The sequence below is a fragment of the Apodemus sylvaticus genome, chromosome 18, assembly GCF_947179515.1.
Source record: "Apodemus sylvaticus chromosome 18, mApoSyl1.1, whole genome shotgun sequence".
NCBI classification, from domain to species: Eukaryota; Metazoa; Chordata; class Mammalia; order Rodentia; family Muridae; genus Apodemus; species Apodemus sylvaticus.
The window spans coordinates 31,008,325-31,029,702 of NC_067489.1; the positions used below are offsets into that span (position 1 = coordinate 31,008,325).

The 21,378-nt window shown below is 46.5% G+C and overlaps 1 protein-coding gene across 1 annotated transcript in view; it reads left to right on the plus strand.

The window, feature by feature from the left end:
* Nucleotides 1–9,651: 9,651 nt before the first annotated feature.
* Nucleotides 9,652–21,378, plus strand: part of Gsr (glutathione-disulfide reductase) — a 41,832-nt gene continuing 30,105 nt past the window's right edge. The window contains exon 1 of the mRNA XM_052162217.1: nucleotides 9,652–9,922. Coding sequence (XP_052018177.1) covers nucleotides 9,683–9,922 — 240 coding nt within the window. The 5' untranslated portion in view covers nucleotides 9,652–9,682. The remainder of the gene's footprint in view (nucleotides 9,923–21,378) is intronic.

Here is a 21,378-nt window from a genome sequence, read left to right on the forward strand (position 1 = left end):
AGTACAGATGGTTGTGAGCCACCATGTGGTTGCTGGGAATCAAACCTAGGACCTCTGGAAGAGCAGCCAGTGCCTTTAACCACTGAACCATCTTTCCAACCCCCCCTCCACCACCACCAAAATGTACTTTCAATAAAAGGAAAAAAATTAAGAGTGCAATGGCAAATTGAACCTAGGGCCATTGGAGATTGCTTTGTAAATAGGCAATGAATCTTATTGCTAAGTATGGTAGTTTGTGACTATAATCCCAGTACTCAGGAGACAGAGGCAAGAGGATTGTGACTGGTTCAGGCCATAGTGAGATCCTCATCAAAATAAAGAGCAAACTCAAAAAAGTTCAAACTGTACTCACAAACCACCATCCCACAAACAAGTTGGCAGTTTGTAAAAGACTCAATTCCACTGGTTAAAAGATGCACCAAACCTGACAGAAAAGAATTCCAGAGGATTGGTGTGGCCACAGCGATAGAATTTGCTATCAGATTCGTTGGCTTCTTCATAAAACTGACCCACGTCCCTATTAACAACTTCATTGTGGGTGGCTGGGGCCTTTCTCATCATGGGACGGGTGAACCAATGAGGGGGTGACAAGCTCATGACGTAAAACGGTGCCTGGAGGAGAAAAGTTCAAACTAGGAGGCGCAGTCTCAAGTCAGTAATGAAAAGGAGGCCACTTGAATTATAGCAGGATAAACGATTACACGGCTAGGTTGGCTCATACAGACGCTCCCACTGCGGCCTGTGTTGATTCTTCGTGGAAACAGAAAGGGAATTCCTTCAGTTCTCACCAGCTTCGTTTTGCTGTGCATTCCTTTTGTTTGTTTCCTTCTTCCTGGGTTACCTGCTTAGTCTGTTGGTGACCCCAGTGTGTCTGATTTTACTCTGAATTACAGATTCCAGCCTAGCAAGATATCTCAGTGGGTAACACCTGAGTTCATTCCAGAACCCACAGTGGAAGGAGAGAACTAGCTCCCAAAGTTGTTCTCTGACCTACACACACACACACACACACACACTCACACACACACTTGAGTTTTAAGCTTCCAGCATAGACAACCAGCATTTACTACATGCATTGGCTGTAAACTCTCATCACTAAGGTTACCACATCCTTACTATCACATAATAAAAGACCACAATGATGTTTTCACTAAGTCAGGTTTTCTTTGTTTTTTGTTTTTGTTTTTTTTTTGGATTTGGTTTTATCGAGACAGGGTTTCTCTGTATAGCTCTGGCTGTCCTGGAACTCATTCTGTAGACCAGGCTGGCCTCGAACTCAGAAATCCGCCTGCCTCTGCCTCCCAGAGTGCTGGGATTACAGGCGTGCCCCACCACTGTCCGGCTGTAAGTCAGGTTTCTTAATATAGGCAAGTTTAATAGTGCTCTAACACGATCTTATCAGCACCTCCAAGAGAAAAAAAAACGGTGATTTTTTTTTTTAAAGAGTTCTGCACTTGCCGGGCGGTGCTGGTGCACGCCTGTAATCCCAGCACTCTGGGAGGCAGAGGAAGGCGGATTTCTGAGTTCGAGGCCAACCTGGTCTACAGAGTGAGTTCCAGGACAGCCAGGGCTACACAGAGAAACCCTGTCTCGGAAAGGGAAAAAAAAAAAAAGAGTCCTGTACTGTAAGATAGAGTGGTTTAAAGTGACCTTTTCAAGATGGAGTTCTGGTTATTAAAAGTTGATATAATAGTTTGAGGTAAAGAAGTGGCAATCAGATTTTCCACTCCCTTTTGGGTTGTTGGGGGTTGAACCAGGCCTGAACTGTATTCCCAGCTCTGTTGATTTTTGATAAGAACAGGGAGTTAGGGGTTGGCCTGGTGAGGTCAGACTTCTCACAGTTGGAGAAGGAAGCGATTCTTTGTGAGCAACCAACCCTTCAGATAAATGGATTTTCAGGAAGTTCCTAAGTTCACTATGAAGAGCTGTACTGATTTACAGTCTGGTAGGTAAAAATTTCCTGGAACAAATACAAAAGCTACAGTGATTAATGTAGAGATCTTTAATCTTGACAGTGATAAGTTATGGGCTACAGCTATAATAAATCTTATGAAACATCCCAGTTTAGTATATGCAAACAGGTTCCTTTTTTCCCCTAGTGCTGGGAAATAAATCCAGGACCTCGTGCATGCTACTCAGGCATTTCAACTTGATATGTTGGATTAAAGGCACCTTTGTTTGTTTGTTTGTTTGTTTGTTTTTCAAGACAGGGTTTCTCTGTGTAGTCCCGGCCATCCTGAACCTCACTCTGTAGACCAGCCTGACTTGGCACCCGGAGATTCGCCTGCCTCCAGAGTTCTGGGATTAAAGGGGTGTGCCACCAGCACCAGGCAAGACATTTTAAATTTACATAAATTACATATTAAGTCAGGCCTGGTTATGCAGACTTTCAATTCCAGCTACTCTCAAGGTTGAGGCAGAAGGATTCCAGGTTCAAGACCTGCATGGGCTACAGAGAAAATCCAAATCTAGACCCTGTCTCCAAAAAAAATATAGCCTATAATCACACTTGGGAGTTAGAAGGAGGAGGACCAGGAGTTCAAAATTGTCCTGATGCACATAGTGAATTCTAGGCCATTCTGCTACATGAGACCATGTTGGAAATGTTTTCAATTTTTAAATAATATAACCCCCCCCCCACACACACACACACACACACACACACACGCAATCTTCTTTATGGAAGTCAGAAGACAATTTGTAAGAGTTGGTTTTCTTTTCCATCAAATGGGGCCCAGGAATTAAACTCAGGTTGTTGAGAGTTGACAACAGTCCCCTCTATCCACTCAGCCACCTCACCAGCCCAGCTTTTACATTTTTTTAATACTTTAAGACTCAATTCAGTGGTAGAGTACTTGCTCAGAGTGTATTAAGCCTATTCAATCCGTAGTACTGGAGAGAAAAAAGACCCTAAAAATTTTGAACATAGTAACATATGTTTATAATCCCAGCTTTTACGAGACTAAGGAGGAATGCCATAGGTACAAAGCCTCTTGGGATATGTAGTCTGTCTCAAGACAGCCTGAGTTATAGTAAGTCTCTATATCAAAATACATGCACACACCAGAAATAGTAGCACATAACATTAATCCCAGCACTGGGAAGGCAGAAGCAGACAGATCTCTGTGAATGTGAGGCCAGCATGGACCACATAGTGAATTCCCAGGCTGCCACATAGTGAGACCTTGTCTAGGAAAAAAGAAAAACCCACAAAAATTTAGTCAAGTTGGAAGCAGATGGGAATGTCAAAGGGTGGGTAAGTTTTGCTCACTAGATGATGCCCATGCAAAACCCTCAAAATACCAAGGAACTGTGAGGATAGCTTAAGGGGAGCTGGAAGGGAGAACCAGACGAAAGTTCATTTAAGATGCAGGAAAACCCACAAACCTCCCACTCTGAAAGTTTGCTCTTCTTGACCCACAGGAAAAGAGCTGAGATCTCTTGTTTGGAAAAGCAGAAACAGAGCTCTCCTAACTGACCAGGGTGGATGGGATGGCCCAGCCTTTGCAGCTCAGCCAGGAAAAGCTTGCTGCCAAGCCTGATGACCTGAGTGTGACCCCCAGCCCGCAAGGAGGAAGGAGAAACCAACGCCCAAAGTGTTCCACTCCCACGCGGTCACACTTGGGTGTGCATGCGCACATTGAAAATAAGAGTAAATCAAAAGCTAAAGGCTGCAAGTGCAGTTAAAGCTTGATGAGTATGACTTTTTGCCATCTCTGCTTCTAGTGCTTCTCCTTTACAGTTCTTCCCACAGTAACAAGCAACGATCATGCAGTAACTACACACTGCCCTGCTGTTACATAGGCAGAACTATCTCTGTTTAGTTACCTCTGTATTTCCAAGGCATCAAAGAATCTCTACTTCCAGCTTTTTGTTTTGTTTTTTTGTTTTTCCCTTCAAGACAGGGTTTCTCTGTCTACCCCTGGCTGTATCAGAACTCTGTGCACTGACTCTGCTGGCCTCAGTCTCAGAGATCCTCCTGCCTCTGCCTCTGCCTCGGCCTCCCAAGTGCTGGGTTAAAGGCATTCGCCACACCTGGCTGAATCACTAGTTCTGAGTGGGTATGTAAGGGTATGTAATGGATATTTGTTGAGTGAATGTATGCATGTATATTATGAAGGTACAAAGATAAAGAGTGGGAGAGAGCAAGGAATCAAACCTAAAGGCTCAGTCTTTTTTTTAAGAACCAACATTAATGCCACTCGTGAGAACTGAGCCTGATGATACCTCTTAACGCTATGGACTCAAAGATGGATTTGGGGGAGGGGGAATACTCAAACCTCCATACTACATGGTTTGGGTGGGACCTCACAATACAGTAATAGAAGATACAGCCTACTTTTATTTATATTTATCTGTTCTTGGAGAAGGTGAAACTATGCAGTTCAAGATGACACTGAACTTGTGATTGCAGGTGTGTGCTACCATGTCTGTCTGTGGCCTCCATTTTAACTTCAGGGATATTACATTTAATTACACTTAGTAGTCATCACTAAGAGAAACCTGATAGGGTTGTTTTTGTTGTTGTTGGGTTTTTTTGTTGTTGTTATTTTGTTTGTCTGTTTTAATTCTTCGAACCTTAATACTTTAAAAAGATGTGGGATTAGAAGGATGACTATGTTTAAGAGCACTGGCTGCTCCTCCAGAGGATGCCAGTTCAATTCTCAGCACCCATGACAGCTCACAATCTCTAATCCCAGGGGAGTTAGTTGCAGGGCTCTGGTGCCCTCTTCTACCTCCTTCAAACTTCTGAAGGCACTGCACACCTGTGCACACAAGACTGGAAAATACCTAAATACATGGATAAGAGCAAAGGTTAGGGAAAAAAAACTTTAAAAAGCTTCAGGGCCAGCTGGGCGTGATGGCACACACCTGTAATCCCAGCACTTGGGAGGCAGAGGCAGGTGTATCTCTGAGTTCAAGGCCAGCCTGGTCTACAAGAGTGAGTTCCAGGACAGCCAGGATCACACAGAAAAACCCTGTCTCGAAAAAAAACAAAAACAAAAACTACAACAAGCTTCAGGGCCATTTTTCTTCTAGGTTGTACTCTTCTTTCTCTACGATTTTTATATGTTTTTAGTAATCCACATTCAGTCATGGTGATGGGTTGAGGGTTCGTGTCCCTTCAGAGGTCCTCTGCAGAAGCCTAATCCAATATGACAGTTGTTAGAGATAGGCTTTTAGCATTAGTTAAGCTAAGAGTGCTCTGCCCACATAAAAAGGGATTAGCACTGTTACAAAAGAGCGGAGCTTCTTCGTTAGTCACAGTGCCCTAGAGGAGGAGCAGAACTGATAGACGTGGGTGGATTTAATTCTGTTTACACAGTACAGGCTGCGCAGCCCAACAATAGCAGGTAGACACACACCGGCTACAAGCAAAGGCACACAGGCAAGCAGCAGTGCTTTTCCCCGGAGCCCTTCAAATCCAAATCCCACCCGAAGGTGCTACCCACTCAGTCTTTGTGCAGTTAATCCTTCCTGGAGACAACCTCATAGATGCCTCTCTTCATTGATACCAAATCCAGTCAAGTTGACAACCAAGATTAATTATAACCCTAGTCCCCATCCCACATGCAACAACAAAACGCCATAAGTGTCTTTATTACATTTTCCTGTGTGTGTGTGTGGTGTATACACTGCTCACAGAGGCAAGAGCGGACATCAGATCCCCTGGAACTAGAGTCACAGACAGCTGTGAGCTGTCATTGTAAGACCCCCAAAACCGGGGGTGCCCCAACAACCCACATCCCGGAAGGCGACACCCAAATCACTCGCGAGAAATGGTCTCGATGCAATAGCATGAGGATTTCTTTATTTCCAGAATTCTGGGTTCCACACCCGTACACCATGCAGGGTCAGATGACTATGGACCACGAGTGCCAAATTGAGACAGCTTTTATAAGTTTACGACAGAGCCCGCGAATCACAAACCAATCATTTCTTAGCATGGAGAGCCTGCAAAATGCGAGCCAATTGATTTGTACCACTCCATAGTTTGTAGACCAATCAGTTTAAATTATTGGATCCTGCGCTCAGTGAACCAATTAGTTTCCTATAGTGTCTACAGCAGCATGAACTCCTGCTTAGGGGTAATGGCGTAAGTTTACAGAAGCAAGATAAGCTTAGCCCATTTCCAGTTACCCTATGGGGCCAGGATCACCTATTCAAGGCCTTTCTGCTAGGTCTAAACAAAGGGCGGGCTCTGGAATGTGACCTTTTACCTAGTTTCTAACAAAGCGAGATAGCATTTTAAACTTCTGATTTCTTGGGGTCATTAAAATTAGGCTATATTATTTTTTATCCTTTCATCATGTGGGTTCTGGGAAGCAGACTCGGAGCCTCTGCAAGAGCAGCCCATGCTATTAACTTGTAAGCCATCTCTCCAGTGCTTTTTCTTCTGTGGAGACAGGGTCTCATGTGGACTACGCTCCCCTCCAACTCACAGAGATCCTCCTGCCTCTGTCTTCGTGAGGCATGTGCTACATGCCTGCCCACTTCTTTATTTTTGAGCTAAGGAGATGTTTTTGTTTTTGAGACAGGGTTTCTCTGTGTAGCCCTGGCTCTCCTGGAACTAACTCTGTAGACCAGGCTGGCCTCGAACTCAGAAATCCGCCTGCCTCTGCCTCCCAAGTGCTGGGATTAAAGGCCCATGTCACCATCGCCCAGTGGAATTTTTTTAAGGTGCTCCATTTCTTTTCTTTTTTAAAGATTTATTTATGATGTAATCAATCTTCTTGTCTACATGCAAGAAGAGGGCGTCAGAAAACAAAACAAAACAAAAAAACAAAAAAACCACCTGTAATCCCAGCACTCTGGGAGGCAGAGGCAGGCAGATATCTGAGTTCGAGGCCAGCCTGGTCTTCGGAGTGAGTTCCAGGAGAGCCAGGGCTATACAGAGAAACCCTGTCCCGAAAAAACCAAATCCAAAAAAAAAAAAAAAAAAAAAAAAAAAAAAGAGGGCGTCAGATCTCATTACAGATGGCTGTGAGGCCCCATGTGGTTGCTGAGAATTGAACTTGGGACCTCTGGAAGAACAGTCGGTGTTCTGACCACTGGGCCATCCCTCCAGCTCCAGCCCCCAGAGGAGTGTTCTTATTCCATCATTCTTTGAGATTAAAAAGCATTTCATTCCATTCCATCAGACTTCCAAACAGGGTCTCGCTGTATAGCCTCAGACTTGAGGCCTTTTCGCCTCTGCCTCCAGAGAGCTGGTATTACAAGAGTTTGCCACTGTGCCTGTCTCTTTATTCTTCTTTTCTCTCTTAATTATTTTTGAGACCAGGTCTGGTCTTAAACTCTCTTTGTAGCCAAGGGTGACCTTGAACTCTTAATCCTCCTAAGCCTCCGGCACTGGATGGCTTTCTTTTTATCTTAAAAGTCGCGATGTACTTTTTAAAAAAGAAGCCTGAGGAGACAAAGGGTCTTCTGTGCAAGCGAGGGGACCTGAGTTCAGCTCCCCAGGGTCTCTCTTAACGTTTGTAGCAGCTCGGGGACTCCGCCTGACTGAGGGAGAAGGGCAGACCCCTGCAGCCATTGTTCAGCCTGTCTAGCCAAGCTGAGATCCAGGTTCTGAGGAAGAGCCTGTCTGGAAACAAGGTGGCAAATGACTGAGGAAGAGACCTGACACCCCTGTGGCGCCGTGCATACAAACACGGAGCCACCCACACACATGCATGTGTGCGCATTCACATTACAAGCACTTAAAAACAACCCAAAATGGTTACAAAAATAATACCACATATTTAGATTCAGAATAGAGATGGCAGTCATTGCTAAAACTTCCATCTGTGCCTTCCAAGATGCACTGAATTCAGGACTGGAGAAATGGTTGACGGGTTAAGAACACTGGCTTCAATTCTTATCATCCACATAGCAGCCATCTGTAATTTCAGTTCTAGGGGGTGAGGTCTCTGAGAACACTGCATGCATGTGGTACATAGACGTGCATGCAGGCAAAACACCCAATCACATTAAAGGAAAATGAAATACAAAACGCACTGAATTAGACATCAGACAGATGAAAGGAGTTAAGTACAGAGGTAATTTCCTCTGGATTCATTGCCTAGGGTCTAAGCCCTCTCTTTCTGTCTTCCATCTATCTATCTATCTATCTATCATCTATCTATCTATCTATCTATCTATCTATCTATCTATCAATCATCCATCCAGGCATCCAGGGTCTCTCTATTATGTAGCTCTGGCTGTCCTGGAAGAAGAGGACAACCAGACCAGGCTAACCTGGCACTCAGATCTGTTTGCCTTCCAAGAGCAGGAATTGAGGGAACAGCCAATTGTAAATCCAGTTTCTCAACAGAACAGATTCGCAAACTGTCTCGGAGAGTTTCTTTTTTCTTTTTTTCTTTTTTTGGTTTTTTGGATTTGGTTTTTTGGCTGTCCTGGAACTCACTCTGTAGACCAGGCTGGCCTCGAAGTCAGAAATCTGCCTGCCTCCCAGAGTGCTGGGATTACAGGTGTGCACCACCACCGCCCGGCTGGAGAGTTTCTTATAGTACAGCGTGCTTTATGCTAACTTCGCATTTAAGTTTTAATTGTTGTCTATTCTCTTCAGTTTTTATTCTGAGCCTCAAGATTGGATGCTGAGATCATGTAATAAGTACAGGTAACACGGGTCCCCTAGACAACTGGAACCACAGAGGTTGTGAGACGGAAGTGGGGGTGGGGACGAACTCTGCTCCTTGGGAAGAGCAGTCAGGGCTCTTAAATTGCTGAGCCACCTCTTCTGCCCCTGAATTTTTTAAAAAAGCAGGACAGTTGTGTAAGTGAAATTGAATCCTCGCTATTGCCTCACAACAGCACGTTTCTCATTACTTAGCAGTATTTAATCTTGATCTTTAGGACGAGGTGATGCCAGCAGAAAAGTTGCTTTTTCCCTTTTGTGATCAAGAAGGAATTTGTGTGTGGGGTGTGTGTTTATATGTATCCATTTTTACATAACTCTCCCTATCTGTGTAACTTTACCCCCATCAGACTTTAACCCAGCGATCTCAACAACAATCACTAACGCTTCCTAAGAAAGTTGCTGTCACTGTGACCTTGCAAATGTTTTCAAGTTGTTATTCTGTCTACATTTATTACAGGGTACTTTACCAGAAAGGAAAAAAAATCTGCCTTCTTCCTTGATGATCTTGAACCCAGGTTCCTTCTACCGCTGTGCCCCAAGTCATATTACTTTTTAAACAGAAAACAAAACAAAACAAAAAAGCCTTAATACACTGTATAGCATTCTGATTCTGGACGTCCTGCTTGGAGCGTGGGGCCTAGCGGTCCTGTGTTCCTCATTTCTGTGCCTTGTGCTTATGTGAACTATACACTGATCTTAGCCGGTTTAGTCGGCAGCTCCATCCCAGTCCGTTCCACAGCTCGGCGAGGCAAGGCCTTTGTCTCTAAGCCTCATCTACGGATCACAAAAATCATTTCGGCCGCTCAACTCATTATTCCAGCCATTTTTTTTTTTAAGAGTACAAGCGCCCTGAAAGGGGAAAATGGGTGAAGGCTTGCAGGAATCGGAGACGCAGGGGGCCGGGAAACAAAACCTGCGTGCTCTCGCCCTCTGTCCACGCGCTGCGGGGCGGGTGCCGGTGGGGGGCGGGGACAGGGGCCCTCGGGCGCGGTGCTTAGTCACGGCGACGCTGCACCCCGCTCCCCGCGTGCACTTCCGCGCATGGCGCTGCTGCCCCGGGCGCTGGGCGTGGGCGCGGCCCCGAGCCTGCGGCGGGCGGCGCGCGCGCTCACCTGCGCCATGGCGAGTCCCGGCGAGCCGCAGCCCCCGGCCGCCGCTGCGGCTTCCTTCGACTACCTGGTGATCGGCGGCGGCTCGGGCGGGCTGGCGAGCGCGCGGCGGGCGGCGGAGCTCGGCGCCAGGGCCGCGGTGGTGGAGAGTCACAAGCTGGGTGGCACTTGCGTGAGTACCGGGGCCCTGGAGCCACGCCGGCTGCCCCCGGGGTGCTTCCCCACTCCCAGGCCGGGGATCCCAGGAGATGGCGGGAAGGAGGGTAACGCGACCGAGCCCGCCACTCAGCACAGGTGCAATGCCAAAGCCCAAAACTCCAGCCTAGCCCAGCTGCCCAGCGTGCAACTCCACGCGGGGTCGTGTCGCAGCCGGCGCCGGCGCTGGGGAAGCACGAAACTGCCCCTGGGAGACTGCTAGTGGCGTGGGCCAGGGGCGTAGTGGAGGGCTCTGGCCCGGAGGAGTGTGGGAGGAGGGCGGGTCTGGTCTTCTCTTTCAAGGGCAAGTGATAGGTAACAGTAGTTCTCAACTTCGGCTGCGCAATGGAACCCCCTGGAGAGTTGAAGTTCTACTGTTCCCGCGCGTCCGAGGCTCCCTACCGCTCAGAAACACGCAGTTGATCCCAACTGCACTCAATGCTGAGAACTACAAACTACCTCCAAAGAGAAACCTTAAGGGGTTTCTCAGAGCTTTAGGATACCGTTTGTTGTGGGTTGTTTAGGGACAGGTTTTCAAATTACAAAAAAAAAAAAAAAAAAAAGATGGTAAAGCTTAAGATACTGTTAAGATAGTCTGATACCCACATTAGTGTGGCCTTTTCCTATCACAAGATCTAGGCAGAGTTCTTGTTGGGTGATTGAAAACGCAGAACCTCAAGTCACCTGGGACTGGGGATAGGTTCTTCAAAGGCTTTTGAATGCGTTTAAATTATACTAAATTGGGAACCCCTTAGGGGCATGGGTGGGTTCCTCTATTTGTGTACTGCTTGTTACCTTAAAAGACCTTGCTCAACAGCTATTTGTGAAATGAGTGAAGTCATTGTGAGCGCGCTCAAGCCACGGTTGAAAATGAACGGTGTGTGTGGAGAGAGAGAGAGAGGAAAAGTCACCGTTAATGATTGGCTTGCACTTTGACACAAGTCTAGAAAGACTAGAAATCTCTGCAGAAGGCAGACTGAAGGGTGTGTTGCTCAGAGCCACAGATGGTGGCCGTTTGTCAGTCCTCAACTCCACGGATTTGAGACATATACTGTCATTGTTGGTTCTACTGGCATTAATCAAGAAGGGGCTGGCCAGGGTTTGATATCTGAGTTGGAGGCCAGCCATGTCTATAGAGCAAGTTCTAGGATATCCAAGGCTACACAGAGAAATCCTGTCTCGGGGGTGGGGTGGTGGTGGGGTGGGTGTTTAAAAAAAAACGGTGAAGACAAACTTCTCCCAAGCTAGCAAAGGACCACACAGAGTGACATTTGCTACCGGTGGCCCACCTGACTGTGTGCCCAGTTCATCATTAAGCGGTGGCCATTTCCACCTAAGCATCCAAGTCTTTGAGAGATGTCCTTTGCTGTTTTAGTGGCATAACTTTGGGGACCTCCACAAAGTAGCTTTGGCCTTTGAATTACAAAGCAGGGTAGGGGGCTGCAGCCAGTATGGGGGGGGGGAATGCAACCAAAAGGTATAAGCGGGGATAGATTTGCCTAAGGATTGCAGTAATGTGGCCTGCCCAGAGTTGAACTAGTGAACTTATTACAGGAAGTGATTTCCAAACAGGTGCGGAAAACCCGAGGCTGATCCTTTTATCTGTTCGTGTATTGGGTTTGTAGATGAACCTGACGTGGTAGAAGGGGATAAAGATAGAAATCTTTTTCTACAGAGGTTCCTTCAAGGAACTTGCAGTGTAATGGGGAGACCAGATACAGTCAGCCAGAAAGTGTGGTTAGTCTGTCTGTCTTTGTTGTTGTTGTTGTTGTTTATTTGTATGAGTACTTGCATGAATGATGTCTGTATCACATGCATACCTGGTGCCTACAGAGGTCAGAAGAGAGTGGCCTGGGAGGCCCTGGAGCTGGAGTTAGAGACAGTTGTTAGCTGCCATGCGGGTGCCAGGAACTGTGGCCGGTGCTCTAACCACTGAGCAGCCCAGGACCTGTCTTCATTCTTGCAGGTAATGAATGAAGGTAAAGTAGGTCAAGGTGAAGTAGGTCAAGGTGAAGTAGGTCAGATTAGTGTCGATTCTCACTCTCGTCCTCAGGGGGGGCTGATTGCTGAGTTCAAGGCCAGCCTGAGCTGTAATCAGAGCTCTGTCCCTATAGCTAAAAGAACTTCCGCGGACAGTGTTATTTCCGCATGGTAGGATTATATTTGGTTTTTTTGAGACAGGGTTTCTCTGTGTAGCCCTGGCTGTCCTGAACTCACTTTGTAGACCAGGCTGGCCTCGGAAATCTATGTTTCAGGTGCTTTGTATAAAGATTTGTTCTGGAGACTGGGGAGATGGCACTTGACTACTCTTACAGGTGACTGGGGTTCAGTTCCCAGCAACCACATGGTAGCTCATAACTGACTTTAATTTCAAGTCCAGGGATCCAGTGGCTTCTTTTAACCTCCTCAGGCACTGGGCACACTCATGGTACACATATATATTTGTAGGCACAACACACACACTTATATAAATAAATAAAAATCTTTCTCAAATTTGTAAAGACCACTCGCAGTTTCATGGAGACTTTGGATTTATTACATTTATTTATTTGGTGGTAGGGGCTGTGCAGGTCAGGGCATGCGTGTGGAGGGAAGTCAGAGGACATCTTCTGGGACTCGGTTCTCTCTTCCGCCATGTGGGTCCTGAGGATTGGACTCAAGCTGTCAGGCTTGGTGGCAAGTGTCTTTAGTCAGTGAGCCACATTGGCAGCCCGCCCCGGACTATATTGTATTCTGCTTGTTATTGCAGGGACTTGAACCCATGCCGTGTATGCGCTAAGCCTGTGCTCTGCTCTGAGCCATACCTTGAGCCTTAAGAACAGACCGCATTTCGATGTATATGAGTACACTGTAGCTGTCTTCAGACACACACCAGAAGAGGGCATTGGATCCCATTACAGATGGTTGTAAGTCACCACGTGCTTGCTGGGACTTGAACTCACGACCTGGAAGAGCAGTCAGTGTGCTCTTAACCGCTGAGCCATCTCTCCAGCCCTGCCATAGCACTCTTAATTAGGGCTGTCCCACACGAGTCTTCACCCCATAGCACCTGATTTAGGATTTCTGGAGTAAACCCTTATGGATGTAATTTTCCTTTCTTTTCTTTTCTTTTTTTTTGTTTTTGTTTTTGGTTTTTTTTTTTTGTTGTTGTTTTTGGTTTTTTTTTTAAGATTTATTTATTATATATAAGTACACTGTAGCTGTCTTCAGACAGTCCAGAAGAGGGCATCAGATCTTGTTACAGATGGTTGTGAGCCACCATGTGGTTGCTGGGATTTGAACTCAGAGCAGGCAGTGCTCTTAACTGCTGAGCCATCTCTCCAGCCCGGATTAGGTTTTTTTTGAGACAGGGTTTCTCTGTGTAGCCCTGGTTGTCCTGGAACTCACTCTGTAGACCAGGCTGGCCTCGAACTCAGAAATCCGCCTGCCTCTGCCTCCCAGAGTGCTGGGATTACAGGCGTGCACCACCACCGCCCAGCTGGATGTAATTTTCAAAAGCTGCACCCACGTTTCTGTGGGTGAGTCAGAGACAGTGCCAGGCTTTGTCGGAATAAGGACCAGGGAAGCTTGAGAAGGACTCCAGCGAACCCCTGACGATTGCACTGAGGCGGCAGGGAGCTCTGACCTCTGTTTCTTAAGAGCCTTCCAGTTTCATGTTGGCGAGCTTCTGAAGAAAACAGCCCAGTACATCTCCTGAGGATGTCTGCCTCGTGACGACCACTTGCTTTTTCTTTTTTTTTTTTTTCCCCAAGGCTTTACTCCAATGCTAGGGTAGATAGACCCTTTCCTCAGAGGTGCGTATTGCCAAAATGAGTGAGTTGGTACCATTGATATTGGGACCCTCTCCCCAATGTGCTGATATTTGGAAGTGATGAGGTTAGACCAAGACATGAGAGTGAGCTTGCAAACATCTTTTTCGATGAGGGAGACCAGGGTTTTTTGTTTTGTTTTGTTTTTAAATTTTATTTGTTAATTTTTATGTGCATTGGTATTTTGCCTGCCTATCTATCTGACTTTGTGCCTGAGGAGCCCTTAGAATTGGAGTTACAGACAATTGTGAGCTGCCATGTGGTTGCTGGGAATTGAACCCAGGTCCTTTGGAAGAACAGTCAGTGCTCTTAACCGCTGAGACATCTTCCCAGCCCAAGACCAGGTTTTTTGTTCCCCTGCCCGCCCCCGTCCCCCCCCCCCCCCGTCCCCCCCCCTCCCCCCGCCCCCCCCAGCACTTTGACGTCAGATTTCCCAGCCTCCAGACTGTGAGAAACATGGGTCAAGTAAATTCTCCGCTCTGGTGTTCTGTTACGGCTGCTTGAACTAATATGATTGGTATGTGTCCAGGAGCTCAGTTTTCCTTCTTACTGATTTTTAAAGATTAAAGAAAAGTTTCTGTCCGTGCGTGCCTCACATGTTTCGAGTTGATCATGAACTCTACGTAGTAGCTGGGAATAACCTTGGACCATTTTCTCCTTCTGTTTTTTGAGACAGTGTCTTTCTTACTCTATGGTCTAGGCTGGCTTCAATTTTGTCATCCTCCTGCCGTAGCCTCTCCAGTACTGGAATGACTCATTTTCCATCCTTCAGGCTCCTATTTTCTTTTCTTTTCTTTTTTTTTTTAAGATTTATTTTTATTCATTTATTTTTTTTGATTTATTTATTTATTATATGTAAGTACACTGTAGCTGTCTTCAGCAGCCCAGAAAAGGGCATCAGATTTCATTACAGATGGATGTGAGCCACCATGTGGTTGCTGGGATTTGAACTCAGGACCTTCAGAAGAGCAGTCAGTGCTCTTACCCACCAAGCTATCTCTCCAGCCCAAGATTTATTTATTGTTATATCTAAGTACACTGTCGCTGTCCTCAGACACACAGGAAGAGGGCATCAAATCTCATTACAGATGGTTGTGAGGCCACCGTGTGGTTGCTCACCATGGGATTTGAACTCAGGACCTTTGGAAGAGCAGTCATCTCCGCAGTTAACTGCGGAGCCATCTCTTCAGCCTCACTTTTCATTTTTTTTTTTAAAAAACACAGAATCTGTTCTTTTAAGACTTCAGTGGTGAGAAAGGAGGTAAGAAGCCAGGTAGGAGATGATCGTGCCCTACACTGGTCCAAAAACTCTTAGCATCAAGAACCGCAGTTAAATTGACTGAGCCTCAGAGAAAGGCAGTCACAGACCCAACAGTGAGTTCTTCCTCAGTGTTCTGAACCAGGCAAAAACCAAATAAACAAAAAACACTGGTAGTTGGTATTGTTTTGTATTGTATTAGATAAAACATAGCTGCCGGAGGGAGGCAAAGTTAAATTCCCTCTTTTCCCTAGAACTAAAGATAACTGTTACTGCCCATTGCAATGGGTTATTCCCAAGGGCAGAATTGGGTATGATATTTGAATCAAGTTTTCAGAGACTCTCAAAAGTACAAACCAATGTGAAGCTCATCCTAAGGCAGGCTGAATTAGAGCCTCTGGGAGCTGTTACTTCTTCCTCCTCACAGACCTTGGAGGAGGGGAGGGGGGTACCCTCGACTTCTGCTGTCTTGCCCTGTAGGCCCCCAGCCCCTGTGCTTGCTTAGGAGGAGCCCAGTTGTTGTGGGACTCTGTGCAGCTTGCCAGCAAGCCCTGTGTGGTAAGAATGGACTGTGACTGGTGAAGTGTTCTTTATTTCTAACTTAGCGTGAACTGGGCTGTACACTGCTGCCCGGAAACCCCCTGGGCAGTCCTGGGAAAGGCTGTGGCTCACCCTGTGAGCAAACAATGACTTAGCAACATGCAGATCACCCTGAGCTGATTGTCGACAGCCTGCCCTTTAATTTCCCAATGCAGCTTTCCAACAGCCCAGCTTAAAGGAAGTGAGCTTCCTTTAGTTCTGATGGGTTCTTCTTAAAAGAGAGAACACTAGGCCGGGCGGTTCTGAGTTCGAGGCCAGGCTGGTTTACAGAGTGAGCTCCAGGACAGCCAGGGCTACACAGAGAAACCCTGTGTCCAAAAATCCAGAGAGAGAACGAGAACACTGGCCCCCATTTGCTTTGTGAATTTGGGACGTCTTAAAATGAGACCAGCCTGTTCTCCTAAGTGTTCACTAAATAAATGGTTGTAACAAGAGAGGCTTGTTGGATAATAAATATTATTTAACTCCGGCCATTTGACTTGTTGATTGGCTTTTTTTTTTTTTTATAAAGTGGTCCTACTGTATTTTTGTTTTTAAAAAGAATGCTTTTAGTTGGGTAATGGCGGCATACACCTTTAATTCCAGCACTCGGAAAGGCAGAGGCAGGAGGATCACTGTGAGTTGGAGGCTATCCTGATGTACAGAGTGAGTTCCAGGACAGCCAGGGCTATGCAGAGAAACCCTATCTTGAAAAAAGTGAAGATAAAACAATGTTTTCGAAGGGAAAACAAGCAATTTGTTCAGAAGAAAAGAAGCAACTTCCTTTGGTCACAGATGTCAGGTATCCCAGGAACCTGGTGGCTGTGAACCATCTCTTCAGCATATCTTTACATTAAAATTTTTCTTTTCTGGGACAGAATCACATGTAGCCCAGGCTGGCCCTAAATTCACTATGTAGTGGATGCTGGTCTTTGTCCCGTGATCTTCCTACCACCTCCCATTTGCTAGTATTACAGGTGGGCCAGGTGCCCGTATGTCTGGTGGGCTCAAGGCCTGTGCTGCCAGACCTAACGTACAGGCCAGCGAGAAAAGAGAGAAGACTGAGCGAGGCCGGCTGCGCAGGGCTCCTTAGCCCTGGGGTCTCTGGCTTCGATGGTTCTTGGCTATACCTTCTCTTTTTTCTAAGTCAGTGAGGTATCTGACGTCCCACTGAGGGGAGTGGGGCTTGATTTCCAAGTCTAGCGGCTATGTCTGGAAGTCTGTTCTCTGTAGCTGCCAAAACAGGTCAGGTGCAACTTCAGGATTGGGGTCCTTTCTGTCCCCAGGCTCTGAAGAGTACACAGGGACACTGCCGTGCAGAGTCTCTGGCCCAAGATGGCTGCAGATGGAGACGCTCTCTCCATGTAGTCTTGTGGTCTGTTGTGTGAGCCTCTTCGATTAGCATAGCGCTTGGGAGAAGCCACACCATCTGGGATTAGATCCGAATAGGCCATTTCCTTGCTTAGTGGGTTCCTGGGAATGAATGAATAGGTCTAAGGGTTTGCTGGTTTGTATGTTTAATCTAGAAACTTAAAAGTAATCATTAATATAGGTCTGGCCATCTTGACTCTTAACAGAAACATATTCCAGACTTCTCTTGTAAGATTTAGGCTCTCATGTAGCCCAGGCTAGCCTGGAAATCCTACTCCTCCTGCTTCTGTTGGGTAGGTGCTGGAGTTAGAGGCACGCATGAGCACCCCGCCCACACCCTTCTTTTAAACCACCTAAAATATGCTCCAGGTTGCTTCAGGCTTACTGGTGCACAGTCATAATGAGTCCCAGTGGTTCAGAGCTTTCTAGTGCCTAAGTGGCTTTCGGGGGGATTACTGGGGAGCTGGAAGAGGAGGAGGGACTGGAGAATGTGTCCTTATCATCCTGAAATCATCTTCACCCTTCGGAGCTTCGAGGAGAGTGTGTTCTGCATGGAACCGTTAGTGACTCACGCTGCAAACCACAGAGAGCAAGGTGTGACTCACTGGCACCCAGACCCACTTTGCCCTCTCAGTGAGCCCGTGGAGGCACCCCACCGCGGAGCTGGACTTGGTCTTCTCCTTCCCAGAGGATGTTGTTCCCCGTTTCCCCTGCTCTTGGCATCTGAAAAGCCTCAGTCACCTTCCTTCTTTAGGAGTGGAGCCATGGGTCCCTCCATGTGTACTCTGGTTGGTGGTTTAGTCCCTGGGAGCTCTGGGAATACTGGTTGGTTCATATTGTTGTTCGCTTGTGTCTCTATCTATCTATCTATCTATCTATCTGTCTGTCTGTCTGTCTGTCTGTCTGTCTGTCTATCTATCTATCTATCTATCTATCTGTCTGTCTGTCTGTCTGTCTGTCTATGGTTTTTCGAGACAGGGTTTCTCTGCAGCCCTGGCTGTCCTGGAACTCACTGTGTAGACCAGTCTGGCCTCAAACTCAGATTCACCTACCCCTGTCTCCCAAGTGTTAGGATTAAAGGCGTGCACCACACTACCCATCTAGAATCATTTAAAAAAATAATCACATTTTTAAAATGTTTTAAGTACAGTCAGCAAGAGGAGGGCGTGGGGATGGGAGGGAACAGTGCGGGTGGGGGAGGGGCCGGAATGAAAGCCAAGTGTACTGATGTGTGTGTGGGAATTCCATAAGGAGTTGCATCAGATTACATACCAAATTAAAAAAAAAAAACAGTCTGAGATCAAAAATAGACATGTAGTGACCCATCTCTTTCTAGAGGAAAATAGACAAACAAAAACCTGGTAACTTGGGAGTGTAAAGATGTGTCATTCATTCCTTTCTTCTCCCTGGGTAAAGGATCACAGTGAGCGGTACAATTATAATGAAACCTTACTAGGTAAACTTTTAGCAGGTAGAATCTGGAAAATGAGAGGAATAGAAAATTACTTTTCTTTTGGTTTTTCGAGACAGGGTTTCTCAGTGTAACCCTGGCTGTCCTAGAACTCACTCTGTAGACCACGCTGGCCTCGAACTCAGAAAATCTGCCTGCCTCTGCCTCCCAAGTGCTGGGATTAAAGGCGTGGGTCGCCACCGGCGGGCCCCCCCCCCCCCCCCCCCCCCCCCCCCCGCTACCTACCAGCTGAAAAATACTTTTCAAAAAGACAGCCTCTTTCACACACTGGAGAGGATAACAAAACTTGGGCAGGCTTTGAATCCAGAGTGTCACAGCAAAAGCCCTCCGGGCTCCACAAAAATGCAGAGAAAGAATCCTAAGAAGTAGCCCTGTTTTCTCATAATGTGTGGGGAACCAACTAGATGCATTATAGCTGTGACCAGCAGAGCTATAAATCCTGATACAACTATGTTTAGAAAGTGTCATGTGCTACATGCTTAATGCCCGCATGTGCGCATGCCCGTGTGCTCGAAAACACACACACACACACACAAGCTGGGGCCTGGACAGATAGTGTTAGGGTTCTTGACGGGGACCAGACTTCAGGTCCCCAGCTATGAGGTATTAAGCTGGGTAACCTGTGCAGAGACGGGAGGGTCACTGGGGCATGTTAGCTTCTAACCTAAGAAAATGTGAACCTTGGGTTCCGTGAGAAAACTGCCTCAGGAATGGAGGGGTGGTGATGGAGAACACCAGACACCTTCTTCAGGCCTCTGTGAGCACCGCAGTACACGTGTACACACACACACACACACACATGCACGCACGCAACAAACCAGGCGCGTTGGGTCCCTCCGTTCCACGGTGGATGAAGCTGTGGCTGTCCTGCAGGAAGGAGCTGCCCAGAAGGTGGGCACTGTTGCTGCCGCCACCTCTTAGACAGGAGAAAAGAGTCAAATCGCCCCTCGTGGCATCCAGCTAAGGTCTGAAGGCAGCCTAGTTTGTCTGTGAACCTCCATCTACACCAAGAACCAAGTTGCAAATTCAATAGGTCATTTTTGTATCAAAAGGTCAATTATGAAGCACCTAGAATTTTAAGAATATATTCGCCAGGTGGTGGTGGCACGAGACTTTAATCCCAGCACTTGGGAGACAGAGGCAGGCAGATTTCTGAGTTCAAGGCCAGCCTGGTCTACAGAGTGAGTTCCAGGACAGCCAGGGCTACACAGAGAAACCCTGTCTCGGAAAACCAAAAAAAAAAAAAAAAAGAAAAGAATATATTCTCTGGGTTCTGTTGTGGCCCAGATGATAAACTTTTTTTTTCTATTGTGGGTTCTGTTTTTTTTTTTTTTTTCCTCTCCCATCCCAGAAATTGGTTTTGATGTATCCAAGACTTACTTAAGTTTCTCAATAAAGAAAAGAAAATCTCTATTAAAATAAAAAAGAAAAGAGAAAACAACAACTGTATTCTAATAGGGTATGTTGGTGTTCACCTGTAATTTCAGCATTTGGAAAGCTGAGGCAGGAGGATAGGCAGTTCAGGGCCAGTGTAGGATACACATAGTCCTGTCTCAAGCAATAGCAAAATACAAAACTAAATAAAATACACAAAGGAAACTGGGTGATTAGAAAAGCACAGAGAGCAAGCTAAGGCTGCTTTCGCCCTTTCCAGAGCACGGTGTGGCACGCCTCGAGTGTGTCCACCCTGCAGACTTGGAGCCGCTGAGGAATGTGGGGCTCCAGCATCACCCGGAAGTGTCTTAGGGGACCACCATGGCATGTGTAGTTCACCGTCAGACAGACTCGGTGCGGTAGGTGACCACATCTGCACACACATCTGTGCCATTTCAAATCAGGCCGTGGAGTAACAGTTGTGACACAGCTCTCTGTTTGTCTCACGGTGTTATTTTTTTACCCAGCATCCCTCTCGTCCACTGCTCTGCTTTCTGCAAAAGGCGGCTCACTTGTGGTCAGCGAGGAGGGAAGTTTGAAAGACCAGTTAGTTCACATAACTTTTAACACAATGTTATCGTTTTATTGTTCCATTTTATTATCAGTTATTGCTGTTAATACCGGACTCTTTATGAATTGAACTCTATCACAGTGGAGAATGTGTAGGGAAAAGCATTGTAGAGGGTGCGCCCTGTCCACGGTTTGAATATTCCGGGTGACTTGGAATATTTCCTCCCTCAGAAAGGGAGGAGCTACTGGGCGTTAGAATGCACTCTGTAACAGCATGTAGGAATTTGCTTTGTTGTTTTAAATGGCTGAAAAGTATTGGATAGACTCAGTATCCAGTGATAGGTTACTGTGCCATTGAGGGATTGTGAACATATTTCCTGTTATCCATTAGGCCTAGGCTGCAGGGACCCTCCTTTCTTTATGCATGTCTGCAGTGTGTGCGTGTGTGTACTGTATACATGTCTGTGTAGCATAGATGGACCAAACGGGATGTGCTTGATAATGTTGATTTAATAAGTCTTGAAAGTTTCTTAGCAATCTGATATATGGGAGGGATTTCAGTAGGTGGCCTCTCTCTCTCTCTCTCTCTCTCTCTCTCTCTCTCTCTCTGTGTGTGTGTGTGTGTGTGTGTGTGTGTGTGTGCTTTAGTACATGTGTGTGGAAGCCTGAGGGTCAACCTCGGGTGTTCCTTGGGTGCTGTCAATGTGCTTTTTTAACAGGCCTTTGTCTGGTACCTGTGACTTCCCAATTAGGAAGGGCTGGGCGGGCAGCAAACACAGGGACCTGACTGTCCCCACCCCTCCAGCTCTGGTATTTCAAGCATGCACCCCTGGCTTTTTGATGTGGGTTCTGGAGTTGAACTCAGGTTCCCTTGATCTTCAGGACAAGTGCTCTATTGACTGAGCTGTCTCTCCAGCCCTCTGTTACCTTTTATCTCTACTTTCAAAACATGTTCTTTTCTGTTGAGTTGTTTTTTTCATCATGTATTTTCCTATGTACTG